The sequence below is a fragment of the Perna viridis genome, chromosome 2 (genome assembly GCF_037379345.1).
Source record: "Perna viridis isolate PV_CMFRI_1.1 ecotype Kerala chromosome 2, ASM3737934v1, whole genome shotgun sequence".
In the NCBI taxonomy this organism is placed as follows: domain Eukaryota; kingdom Metazoa; phylum Mollusca; class Bivalvia; order Mytilida; family Mytilidae; genus Perna; species Perna viridis.
The window spans coordinates 18,398,157-18,412,395 of record NC_142446.1 but is presented as its reverse complement, the minus strand read 5'-3'; the positions used below and the strand labels follow the sequence as shown (position 1 = coordinate 18,412,395).

Here is a 14,239-nt window from a genome sequence, read left to right as displayed (position 1 = left end):
GACAGATGTCATGGGCACATTAAAGCTGAAAATGGCAAATTTTATTAAACTGGTGATGTACAGGATTTCCCATGAGAGAACAGCCAGGTGTCCTGATCCAAGATAATTGTGGTCATGTATTGTCTAAGGATTAAACTAATACTAGTATCATATAAATATTGCAAATTTCGGTATATTGCTAAAAGAATTTCATTGAGATTTGGCAAGTTCAAAATGGACCATTGAAATTTTAAATATCTACAGAAGGCTAAAAATGGCCCATGTACCGGTACAAAATTCTTTCTCAACCACTTCTTAGTCCTTTAACCAAATACCTCTCTTATATCATATGGAGGGTTGATGAAGACCTGAAAATTGCATTGTCTAAAAATTCAAAACATTTTTCACATATTTATTTTCATACAGAACTGTTTAACAAAATGTTATTATGATAACCTCTGTTCAAAAAAGTGTACAGGTGTAGCACAATACATTTTATACTTGCAAAAAATACCAAAAAAGCTTTCCATCTGAAAAACTAGGGACTAAAAAAATATTTTCCAACAAATTAATTTAGATGCATGTATACATTCCACCTATCTCCTCACTTGAAGATGCCTTATGTTCAACTACTGTGAAAGTACATGGTTTTTTTTTTCTTTGTGGGTACCAATTTTCTTGGTTAAAGGGGGAAAAAATCATCAGTATGAAGATTCTTGAATTTGTGCATTTGACAACTCTATCACACCGATGAATGGGAAATTCTTTTTCATTGGGAATCAAATTTGTGATTTACCAATAGACATAAAATATGAAAATTCTTACTCCAAAAACAATACTTTCACAATATACAGTATAAGTAGATCTAAGTTGATCTCCTTTTCAAATTCTAGGCAAGATTTATTTTACCACAGGTAACAGTACATGAAGTACAAAAGGTATATATTGTAATATAAAATGTATCATTGTTTTGAAGACCACATACCTGTGTAGTCCTAAGGATACATGTATATGCAGGATCAGGATCATCTTAAAGTTCATAACAAAAGTACAAAATAAAGAACTGTCATGTTTCCTTTTAACACTTTATCAATAAGTTCAAGGTAACATTTAGAATTTAATTCTAAAGTGACGGTGTACAATGTAGTATTTAAGCAACAGTCTCTTGGAAGCCATTAAAAAATCCTGCTGATTTATCCACAACGGGATCCTTTGGACCCCTTATAAGAGATATCTGAAATCTGATTGAAAAATGCAGGAAAGGGTATTCTCAAGTAATCCAATAAAAAAAAATTCAAAAATAAAAACAATGACTTTATGGGGTAAGGCCCAATTTCATACCCCTTTAACTCAAAGACAGCAGACAGTTTGAGGCAAGTCTACCCTGTAAAAAAATTTAAAACAGAATATTGACATCTGAATCATAAAAATCTGATCAATAATAAATTAAATGTATTCCTATCAATTCTGGGATGCATCCTTTTACACCAATTACATATTTTTAAAGTTATCATTTGTTACAAAAACCTTTTTTCTACTGGAGGGTGTCATACTAATTATTCTTCAAAATGTCTGAAATTTTACCATAATTATAAGTGGCACAATTGAATACAATAATTGTGGATGCAAATGAGTTCATGTCCTTATAAAAGTGGGTGGCACAAAAGAGTATATTCATTACCTCTAATGATATTGATAACACCATTTCTTTATTTTCGAAAGTGATGAGACAAAACCCCCATAAACTATAGGGCCTTCCGCCATGTCCCTAGGAATAATGTGTAAAGATTTAAAAAAAAAATTGGGTAAGTTTTACTCAAGTTTAATAGACACCAGTAACACAACAACACAGACGACAGAGTAATACCACTATACAACAGAAAAAAGTTATTGGCAGTCCTATACAGGTATGCTATATCGTGGGATTCAATTTCAGACTGAGGTAAAACAGACTTCCTGTTTGAGAACTTCATTTATATTTTGACCATATCATTATTTAGGGTTGGGAGAGTGAAGTATCCTTTGGTGAGCTGTGCTCTAAGTTTTTCAAGCAAAGTTCACATATACACAAAAAGTACTCTGAGGTGGCATCATTATACTATCATATTTTTTGCCAAGAAACTAAGAATGGAATTTTAATACCAATAGTGGTTAAATGGGTCCACTAAATCTTCATAATCATCATTATAATCAAGCCAGTGATCAGAGAGGTAGTCATCATCATTAGAATAGTCTGTACACTCATCATCATCTGGTGGGTACTCAACATTATACAATGCCTGGCTGCGTCTAGAATGATATAGACAATGTGGGCATTTAATATGGCACCTTACATCACATACAGGTAATTCAGCAATACATACTGCGCTCTGCATCAAAGCTTGAGGCATGTCCTCTAGTTTTGTCCATATTCTTGATTTGTATGTATATTTATATGCAGAGTCCAGAGGTTTCTTGGTGACTGGATCTTTACCACCAAAAATGTAGAAGTTAGATCCATCAGAAATACTTGCAAAATCAGTTCTAGCTGGATCCTCTGGTGGGTGCGGGAGAATCAAATCCGAAATAGGTTTCCATCTCCTATCCATCATTGTGTATTTCCTGCCATGGAATTTGCCCATTCTACAAACTGTTAAATCATTTCCCACAGAAAACATGTGAGATTCATACACAGATCCCTTAGAATGGTCAAATCTTCTCTGAGATCTTACATCAAATACAACAAATTTGGCAAAATGTCTATTTTTTTTCACTTTAATTCCATGTTTCCATGCCAGGACACATATCTGAGTGTTATTGATGACATGTACATTGACCTGAGTTGAAGGGTTGCTGTGAAAAAGCTGGCATTTTATTTCACTTTCTGTACCATCCTCCTTAACTTCCAGTAAAACAGCCTGCTGACTGGCTATAATAGCATACATTTTACCATTACAAGCAACAATCTTATGTAACGAGGCATTCAAATATGCTTCTGGAACATTAATCTTAAAACTTGTCCAGCTCTTGTCACTGATTCTAAATTTGTAGATGTAAAACATTGTGCTATCATGGGAATGTTCTGTGTCAAATACATACAAATGTCCTGAAGAATCATAAGTCAATAAAGGACGTCTCATTTGGTGAGGTAGTGGTGCTATTTCAGTCCATCGCTGATCCTGAATAACATAACCATAGATATTACTGACAGCTATTGAACTGATTATGGAGGAAAAGTGATGAAAGAAATTGTTAACATACAAACTATGGCTACAACCACCTGCTAAAAGTATGACATCTCTTTCCCCAGAATCTTGAAATGATAGCCCAGAAGTCAGCTTGGCATGTAGGATTTGAGCTACACAATCTTCAAATAAGTTGACAAGTTCATTTTTCTCAAGCTGTGTTTCTATGACGGTTTTGGACATTTGTAATAAGTCTAATGCACAAAATAGCTCAGTGAAATATTGAATTCTGTTTTCTCTGTCATGTTCGACCCATTTAACTATAAAATTGAAAAATTCTTCCTGAGGAATATATGACAATGTAGGATCAATTATAAAGGATAAAACAGAATCATGAGTCAGAGTAAGAATGTCAGACTTCTTCATAACTTCAGGTAAATGACCTCTCAAAAAGTCATGAGTCTTGTTATAAATGTCAAGATCATACTGGCTACAGAGTAAGCAGATTTGAACACAATTGTCAGTAGTGACCTCTATGGAGAACAAGTAATCCCTACAGGCTTGCTTAAGATCAACAATTTGAAAATATTCTGCTACTTCAAGCAAGTCCTTGACATTGTCATAGGATATCTCAACTGTACCAACATACAGGAACGCTATGGCTGAACGAATTGCTGCAAGCTTTCCTACATGAAGTGTAACTTTGCCTAGAAGAAAAGAAAATGTACAAAAATCTAAGTTCTGTGACATCTTTCAGTCTTACCAAAGCCAAGACCATAGAAATTCGAAATTAGTATTCTAAAAATATCAATAGCCTCTTTGTCTAATTACTTAACATGTGACATGACAGATTTTATTATATAGAATAAAGCATTACTGTTTATCTTCTAAAACACTTGAAACTAATAAAAACATAAATTGTGTATAATTTCTAAATTTTAAGTCATTTTCTTTATTACTTTTATAATTCACCTGTTTTTAACCTTAAACACTGGACTTGTTTTACTAGAAAATCTTTAGGTCTTATTCTCCATGCTCAGATACCAGTTCAAAATTTTCATGAATTAAATACCTAGTTTAAGGAAAATTATCTTTTAGTTGTGTGAATAACAAGAGGATTACTAAATATTGTATCACGTTCAACATAAATTATTTTAAATATACCTGATACTTTTTCATCCAGCCCACTGTCATACAAAGACTGAAAATAAGGGCAGGATACCAGAACATTCCAATGAGCCTTTACTGCCTAAATATAAAAGACACTTATCAGAGTATTGCATATAAATATAGCATGTATTGTTCTCTATCAGCTGTAAAATGAAATAAAATTATTACACTTGTGACAAAACTACCCCATACAGCCAAGTTTTAAAACTGTACATATTGTTGTAGACAAAAGTGATTCTGTGAAATTTGAAAGTCAAAGACACATAATATGAAAATAAAACAAGAGGCTCCCAGGAGCCTGAATCGCTCACCTGGTTAAATTTTTGCCTTTTAAGGGCAATAACTCTAACAAGGAGTTGTCAGACAATTTTGACTCCATTTGATTCATTGGACACATTTGTAAGCCTTATAATAAGGATCATTTCAGCAATTGAAAGCTATTGGCTAAACCTAACAGATTTGGAGATGATCTATTTTTAGTAATGGCGGCAATGTTTTTCATCGGATAAAAAATCCTCACATCAGCTCTATGCACGATATCCCAAGAAACATTCAAACCAAGTTTGGTTCCAATTGGTCAGGTGGTGTCAGAGGAGAAGATTTTTGAAAGAAATAACATTCAAAATAGCAAAAAAACGTCAAAATAGGGCAATAACTCCAACATGGCTTAAAATATCAAAATGAAAATTTGACCACAGATAGATCGCATCATGCTGAACACCTTTACCCCCCATATCAGAATTGCAAAAAACTACTGTCTGACCCCTACGTTCTATTTTTAGTAACAGCAGCCATGTTTTTCGACGGATCAAAAACCCTCACATCAGTTCTATGCAAAATACTCCAAGGAACATTCGAAGTAAGTTTGGTTTCAATTGGTCAAGTGGTGTCAGAGGAGAAAAGTTTTCAAAGAAATAACATTAAAAATAGCAAAAAAACGTTGAAAAAGGGTAATAACTCCAACATGGCTTAGGTCTCACTAACCACTTCTAACGTTTCCATTACTTTACATGTTAAAAAAGTAATTTTCAAAGTCTCACTGTGAATTCCCAGGACAAATGACATCTTAAAGCTGCATACCGTTGCAAAGCTTGGAAAATAAGGCTTCCAAAATCATTATGCTAATGGTACGATGATAGAAATTCTTCACAAAATTTACTTGAATAAATAATACTGAAAATCCACATTTTTACCTGTTCTGCTAACTGACAGCATGGAGGCATATTACTCACACATGTAAACAATATTCATACACTTTTGTAGTTAATTACATATATGATTTTAAAGTACACATTCTCAGCTTTATTTTGACTACTTTTAATCATATTACACACAAATAATGCACTTACAATGCATATGTCTAGGTTCTACATAGGGGGGTGCCATTTGACCCGGAAGTGGTTAGTGAGACCTTAATAGATTAAATGAAAATTTGACCGCAGATAGATCTCATCATGCTGAACACTTCTATTTGGCGAAACGGTTTTGGACATATATGCGAAAAACTATTGTCTGACCCCTATGTTCTATTTTAAGTAACAGCTGCCATGTTTTTCGACGGATCAAAATTCCCACATCAATTCTATGCAGGATACCCCAAGGGACATTCATACCAAGTTTGGTTCAAATTGGTAAAGAAGTTTCAGAGGAGAAGAGTTTTGAAAAATTGTTAAGGACGACAATGATGATGGATGCCAAGTGATGGCAATAGCTCACATGCCCTCCTGCCAGGTAAGCTAACAAAGGACAAGCAAAGTGAAAACTTTCTTGAATTATATATACACCAGTTATGTTTGTCCTTATTGTTATGACCCTGCAACTACCAAGTTAAGGATGCATTTTAAATTCCCTCTCTGTTCCACTGAGAGTATATAATTTTGCAGAAAACTCCTAAAGTTTTAAAGCTAAGGAGTTTTCATTTGCCTGGAAAATGCAAGGAGAACCTGAATTTGCTCATTGTTTGTACTGTACAATGATTAAAGAACAGCATATTGTCTTGGTTATGATCAAAATAAACTAGAGGCTCTAGAGAGCCTGAATTGCTCACCTGGTCAATAATAGTCTTTTTAGCCTCCTAAAGCTAGACACTAGAATTACTGTGGTATTGTCACAAGAATCATTTAATCAATAGTGAGCATCTTAGTTATCCAGTTTTCGTATTATAAAATAAATCTCTCTGAGTCAGTTTTTTACTCCACTAGGGCACTAACGCAAACATCAATCAAAAAATCTTCATGAAAATTTCAGCACTGGTCCGTCTCACCATGCTGATCAACGTTAACCCATGAATATTTGACTAAACCTTATTTAAAATGTTATTTCCACAAAGCCTCAGCTTTTAGTAATTGCTGTTTATGCCTTTGGTACCAATGGGGTACATAGCCACCAACAACACCTCTCCATCTAGTTCTAATTTTTAGTAATGGTGGCCATGTTTTTCGACAGTTCAAGAATCTCCACACATAACTTGTTAAAGATATCCTAAGGAACATGGCCTTTAGCCAGATGAGCTAAATATTCATTTCAGGACCCATAACTCTAAGATCCATCACTGGATCTTTCTGAAAATTCTGGCAAAGGTCTATCTTATTATGCTGAACAATTTTTTTGCCAGATTTTAGCTTTACCCAACTGTTTTTGAGTTTTTTGCATATTTCTGCAATTAGACTCTAAGGTCTTTTTTTCAATACCAGCAGCAGTAATTATTCACAAATAAAAAAATCCCAAAGGTGATTTTGTTCAGAAAACTCTAAGAAATAATTTTGCAAGGTAGTTTCAGAGAAGATTTTTAAAATGAAAGTATTTAAAATATTAAAACTAGAGGCTCTATGTTTAGTTCTAATTGGTCAAGTATTGTCAGAGTCAGAAAAGAAGAGTTTTGAAAAAATTTTAATGACGACGACGGATGCCAAGTTGATATTTTTGGGCATTAGCAAACTTTGCCCCCTATAACTTGAAAATGGACAAAAACACAAGGCACAGAGTCTGCTGAGGTAGCACAATACGGTTAGGTTTTTTCTGAAAATTTGGTCTCATTTTGTTGAAATAAAGCTGTTTTGAGGCAGTCCACACAGAAATTTCTAGTGTTTTGTCATAAAAAAGTGCATATTTTTTAAATTCTTGGTGTGTGGAGGTTCAAGTCATTTATATTATTGCTATAAAATCCAGTAGCCATGATAACATACTGAACAAAATATTACTGAGTTTTAGTACAAATCACGGGGGCCTTTCCAAAACTAACAGCCAAGTACTATGTTTTATAAAATATCAGGCACTTAGACACTACCACAGAATGAAAGCATGCATGGAGAAGGTGGAAAAAGGGGAAAAAAATAAGACCCTTTTCGATTTATTCTCTCACAATTTTAGTTCCAAAAGTTTGTGCGAAATAAGGTATTTTGAAAATCAGCCACCTGATGCTGAGGAGAGGACCTAATACGGTAGGGACTGAAACGTTAGGGATACCATTCTTCATTTAAATTACACCTGTTTACCATTACATATATTATATCTGTCTATGTATCAATGCTTAACTACATTTAAACAATACATCCACCAAATTTCAACTTTTAATTTTAAGTTTTACAAAATTTGATGGGGGTAACTTGTTGTGCAAAAAGTGTGCCTTAATGTAACTGTATAGTGCATCCTTAATCAAGGAGAAGGGGACTGCTTAAGTTGTGTATATCTTGAAATTTCTGGAAAGCTCTATTTGTATGGAATTAAAAAATACCATATTTATTAAAATTGAACATAGGATATTGATTCTAGAGCAAATCTAATATTTGGTCTGCTCCCCCAGATTGGGGATAATTCTGCCTTGTGTTCTGCTACATGCATTCATATGATGAAAAAGGCTGTAACTGTATAGTGCACTCTGATACATTGATATACCAGAATGAAATAAAGAACAACAAAAAATAATAATAAAAATCGGGAAAAAAAAACCCATTCTACTACTTTTTTTAACCATTTTTGGCCCCTTTTTTCGAAAATGGTAGAAGCCACAAAGTTCCTTTAAAGTCCTTTAGTGGTTAGTAAAATCGTATCAAATTTTCAGAACAAATGGTCAACAACAACTGAAGTTATCACACAGAAACGAAGTGCCCCATAAGACAATGACTGCGCAATACCAATTTTTTGTGGTCCTATAAACACTTCTGACAGACCCTTATGTCCTATTTTAAGTGATGATGGCCATGTTTTTTTAAGGATAAAAAATCCCCATATCAGTTCTATGCAGAACTCCTTAAGGAACATTCATACTAAGTTTGGTTCTAATTGGTCAAGTGGTATAAGAAGAAAATAGTTTTCAACCAAGGACGACACTGACAACGACTGCCACCAAGTAATGGCAATAGCTCACATGGTCCTTCTCACCAGGTGAGCTGAAAATGGCAACAACTCCGAAATCAGCCAATGGATATTCACAAAAATTTTGACACAGATAAATCTTATCATGCTGACAATTATTTTGTGTCAGTATTTGGCTAAACCTTACGGTTTTGGAGATAGCTCCAAAAGCTACTGTTTGACCCCAGGTTCTATTTTTAGTTACAGCAACAACTTTGTACGATGGATAAAAAAAAAACAATAGTAATTTTGTGCATAGTACGCAAACAAACAATCATGCTAAGTTTGGTTCCAATCAGTCCATTAGTTTAAGAGGAGAACATTTTTTGGAAATGTGTCCATGGACAACAGCAACTGAGGCCGACAGATCACAATAGCTCAGGTGTCCTTTGGCCAGGTGAGTTACATGTAAAAACTGGTTTTCCACAAAAAAACAAAATAAACAAGAATAGTACTCTTGGTCATCACCTCAAAACGAAAGTGATTTTTCCTAGAATTTTAGTAATAAAAAGGAAAAATTATTGCCACATAAGTTATGCCCCAGAAACCAATTTTACACGAACGCCTACAGACACAAGGAAAGTCTCATTAGCTTTCAACTGCGTAAGTTTGACATAAGTCTGTGAAGGCGTTTCTAAAGTTATACCCAGAAACCAATTTCTGGCTAAAAAATTCTATTTCATTAAATAAGTATGACCTTGACCTTTGACCTACTGACCCAAATATCAATAAGTGTCTTCCTTATTTTGTTTGATGAAAGTCTATAAAGGCATTCAAGTCATGCCCTGGAAACCTATTTTCGGCAAAAAAATTCTACTTCATTAAGTATGTGTCACCTTGACCTTTGTCATACTGACATAAAAATCAATAGGTGTTTTCTTTATATCATAAGCAATAAACTGTAGGTGTTCAAAAGTTATGTGTTGGAAACCAATTTCTAACAGACAGACAGAGAGCCAAATTCTATACTCCCCACTTTCAGGAAAGGTGGGGGACAATGATGAAACCACAGTACATGATAATTTGGTAACCAATACCATTTATGATCAGTGGTTTACAAAAAATACTGACAGGTTACTTTTAGTTATAAATGTTACAAGTACTCACTATATCACCAACAAGTAATGTGACATCACAAAAGTCCGTTTGGGATGACATCTGGTCATATAAATGTTGCTGTAACTTTAGTGCATGGGAACTTTTGTTTCCCATGTTTCGGGGATAAGCATGAAAATCCATGGTTGCACCTGCAAGTGGCAATACATATTGTATAATGGTAATAAAAGTGCTGATAGAACTGGCAGTTTTTGATTCTTGTGAAAATTGTAGCATTGACAAAATTTCAAAGATTATATATTGTTTAATAAAATTGAGATCATACATTGCATTTTGTGTTATTTCACACTTATATATGTACATGTAAACTAAAAAAATGTCATACTTGAGAATTAAAGTGTAAAGCCTTATTTTGTCCCTAATTACACTAATGGTGAAGCAGGTAAATTACAAGAGGCTCTACATAACAATCGCTCACCTTGTGCAAAAAGCAACATTCTATTTTTGTAAAAGTGACCATGTTTTTTTCTTGGGCTCATATAAAAGGAAATATCATAGCAATTTTCATTAAATTCTGGACAATAGTTTCTGAGGAGAAAATTTAAGCAAATTTTAAAAAATAGCAAAATGATGCCAAAGAAGAGAAATCAAGATAGGTCTCAGCATGCTGTATATTTTGTAAGAAACAGTTTTGGAGATACATGTATACATGTATGTGAAAAACTTCTGTCTCACCAGGGGCTGTTCTGGCTTCCAAAATTCTGTCACCAGAAAAACCACCAGCTACCTATTTTTTTTGTTAATTTTCAGAAATTAGACCAAAATGGGTGCCAAAAAAAATTATTCTATTTTTTTAAAATATGACAGTATTAAGTTCACTGATGAGTTATCTTCGTCAATTCATCAAAATAACCACTTCATTCATGACATACATATACCCAAGATTAAATCTTGATGCATATATAAAGCAGGTTTTTGGCTCTAGTCTAAGTCAGGAACTAAAACCATTAGTCACTTTTCGTATGCAAAATAATAAAGTACTACTCCAGAAACAGGTGTTTTATTTCTATCAAGGACTTTATAGTACTATGCTCATATAGTCCCTGATTTTAAAACATGTTGACCTTTGTCCTGTGTAGTCTTAATTAAACTTATCTTAAAATATAATTTGATTTTTTGTTTATAAATTTTTAACAAACTTGATTCTTTTTTCAAGTGATCAAATTTCTAGCAAACTACCATGGACCATTAATTGTGTCCCTTTTTATCTCTTTTTCTTTTATACTCCTGCCTGCCTTCAGTATTTCCTTAATTTGATTTTGGGAATCCCCATTATATTTGTTTACCAATTTTTCCCACCATTTTTAAAAAAGGCACATGGCAAAAGTGTAAACAAATGTTATGCATTTTTTTTTACCAATTCTTGCATTTCAAAGTGTTTTAGACACTACCTCATGGGAAAATTATGGTTAATTGAATCTTATTTATGAATAATGAGGTAATCTGGTCTAATTAGCTTTGATTGGCTTCATATGAAATTTACGGTCAATTAACTCTGACCTAGTGTCAACACAATTGTTAAATGTGAGAGCATATCTGTTGCTGACAAACCTCCTCTCAATTTTAATATATAAAATCTAGGCACCAAGAAAATCGCAAACTGGTTATTTTTGTCGCCAAATCATATAAAAAAAATTGCAACTTTGGCGAAGCCCAGCTCGATCACGGTCTGATCCCTATGTTCTATTTTTAGTAACTGCTGCCATGTTCTTTGATAGATCAAAAATTTCCATATCAGTTCCATGCAGAACACCCCAAGAAACATTCATACCAAGTTTGGCTGTGATTGGACAGATAGCGTCAGAAGAGAAGAATGTTGAAAGAAATAACATTAAAAATAGTGAAAAAAACGTTGAAAAAGGACTATAACTCCAACATGGCTTAACAGATTTACATGTAATAGAAAATTAGACCATTGATAGATATAGATCTCATCATGCTAAACACTTTAACCAATGCCAGATTTTAGCTAAACCTAATATTTTTGGAAATATATGCAAAAAACTTCTGTCTGACTCCTTTGTTCTACTTTTAGGCAGCATATGACTTTTTATTTTCTCATTATCTTGGTCCAAAAGCCTGCTTTCAGGCAATGATGATGCATTAAAAAGTGAGAATAGTCAATACTATAGGTCTCATGCTATTGGGCAATTTGGGAAAAAAGTCACCCTGATGTCGCCCACTCCACCCTCGGAAGACACCAAAAGCAAAGTACATGTAATATTGGGACTGCATTCAGTCTTTAAGCAGTATTTTGTCCAGAGTTACCATTTGTTACATGTATCTTTCTTCTAATATCTATTCAAGTAAAGAGCATTGCAGAGTGCAGCATGATTCAACTCCAGCCATTAATGTAAGTTCACTTCGGGGAAGTGTGAACAGGATATTAGTTTTTGATAAACTTAAGCATAGGGACTTACAGTTCATTATGAACACAACAACTGGTTTTAATACAATTTTGAATAGTTTGAGATTCAATATAAGTAAAAAAGTCTGCTTCCAGGGTGCTTTCATGTACATGTACATGTATGCTTTGTACCCCATTATATCACAAACAGTTAATGATAAAGTACATTTGCAAGTGTACTTCTTAAACCCCTCATAAAGAAGAACAATTTACAACAATTCATTAATATCAGATCCAGCCTGAAATAATTCAGATTTCCCTCCCCCATAAGCCTGGCAACTATACAAGATGCTCGAATTAGTCAAACAGTCATAAATCTTGCTGTTGGTTAAAAAGCTCTACAGAGGTATAACCCGAAATGTGTCACTAGTACCCATACCTGTACCAAAGTCCCTGTACCCAAATAACTTTATTGCCAATTTTTCTATTATCTTTAGGAATTTTATACTGAAACATGGTCCTAAAGTTCTGAATAATGTTTTAAATCAGTTGAAGTTAAAATAAGTTGAAAACATTTGTGATATTTTCAAATTCAGTCGATTTTAAAATTCTCAAAAGTCCTGAAATGTGTAACCGGAAGTTACAAAATGTACCATTCCAAAATATTAACTGACTATTTCCCACTTTCCAGTCCGAATTTTACATTTTTCTGAAAGCAATCAGAGGTTAAAACTTCACTTTCAGACTTTGGATAATTCTTTGAAAAAAGAAATGTCAGAGTTTGAATTCCAGACCGTACAGCAGCAAAAATCTCTGTACCAACAAATGGATACAATCATATCAAGAATGAAAAAGAAAGTCTCACAAATAGAATCTGTTGGGATTTTAATTTAACACCCTATAATATTTTAATAATATTATGGTGTTCTAATGTGAAATATATGATAAAATTGTACAAATAACAAAAATACCAAACTTTGATTGGGTTACACATTTCGGTACTTTAGAAAACTGAAAATTGAATAAAAATCAAATTTTGGAAAAATGCAAAAATCATTGATTCTAGCCTAGCCGTCATATCGATTTATAAATTTTTACAAATTATCAGTTGGTAATATCACGTAATAATGAAGTATTTGTAACAAGGAAATGTTGGTACGGGTACAGGTTACACATTTCAGTCTGTATGATTATGGCCTACAAGTCAAATCGGCACCACTAGTCATTGGTTAATTCGGCATCTACTTTTTAAAATATTTTATGTCGGATATCTTAAATTAAATTTTCGTATTCTTAATAAAAATTAGAAATTTTCTTAGATAAACAAGTTAAGAAGACCTTCTATGTGACAACTGTAATCGCTGACAACACAGAACATGTAAAACTGGTGAGCTTTTCCCTTGTAATGAAAAACACTGAAACTAAAGAGAGGCCTAATTTCGAGGCTGGTTTGTAGCACGAATTATTAGTTACTTTTGCTGAGTGCTTAATATAATGATTATATGTAATTCTCAGTTGGTGTGGATATGAGAGAGAGAGAGAGAGCGAGCGTCAACATTACCAGAAGCTCAGAAGCCTTTCATTATTCTGCTAAATTTGGTTTTATGGGCCAAGTAGTCTCAGAGAGGATAAAACTATGATTTCCCGATTTCTTTAATTTTCAGTCATTTTGACATATATTAACAAAAACATAGATTTGGTCCTTTTAGTTTTAATCAATCATATAAGACCAATGAAAATCAGTGCCGATTTAACTAGTGTAGGTGCCAAAGTGACTACACCTGGTGCCTAGAATTATACAGTGCTCATGTTAATTGTTGATTTGTACATGCATGTGTATTCGCCATGGTTAAATAAAATAAAATCGCTATAAGTATAATTTCAACTGTACTGACTATTAATTTTTTTTCATTATGTCAGGGGAACCAACATTCTAATGCAGTCAACGCTTTTAAGAATAAGCACAATGAATGAGAATTTTATGAATGTATATTAGTTACAAGAAACTGTGACTGTGAGCATTAATTACCTAAAGTTCTCAATTGCAAGAGTACCAGACCCTACCGACCCATTCTTTCTAAAGCACCACAGTCACTATATATAAAACGAT

The 14,239-nt window shown here is 33.5% G+C and overlaps 1 protein-coding gene across 1 annotated transcript; it reads right to left on the bottom strand.

Annotated features, from left to right (window-relative positions):
* Nucleotides 1-377: 377 nt before the first annotated feature.
* LOC148623904 (uncharacterized) lies at nt 378-14,228 on the bottom strand. The gene is made up of 4 exons (XM_088566208.1): nt 14,159-14,228; nt 9,774-9,913; nt 4,308-4,392; nt 378-3,850 (listed from the first exon to the last, which is right to left on the bottom strand). Exons 2-4 carry the CDS (start codon nt 9,903-9,905, stop codon nt 2,115-2,117), a joined length of 1,953 nt encoding a protein of 650 aa, XP_088422334.1. The 5' UTR covers nt 9,906-9,913; nt 14,159-14,228; the 3' UTR covers nt 378-2,114.
* Nucleotides 14,229-14,239: the final 11 nt, after the last annotated feature.

Excerpts from the sequence above, each read along its gene's own strand:
- LOC148623904 (XM_088566208.1), bottom strand. The coding sequence starts at position 9,905 with ATGGATTTTCATGCTTATCCCCGAAACATGGGAAACAAAAGTTCCCAT. Across the intron at positions 4,393-9,773 it reads CATTACTTGTTGGTGATATA|GCAGTAAAGGCTCATTGGAA; the intron begins GTGAGTACTTGT and ends TTTTATATTTAG. Across the intron at positions 3,851-4,307 it reads GCTGGATGAAAAAGTATCAG|GCAAAGTTACACTTCATGTA; the intron begins GTATATTTAAAA and ends CTTTTCTTCTAG.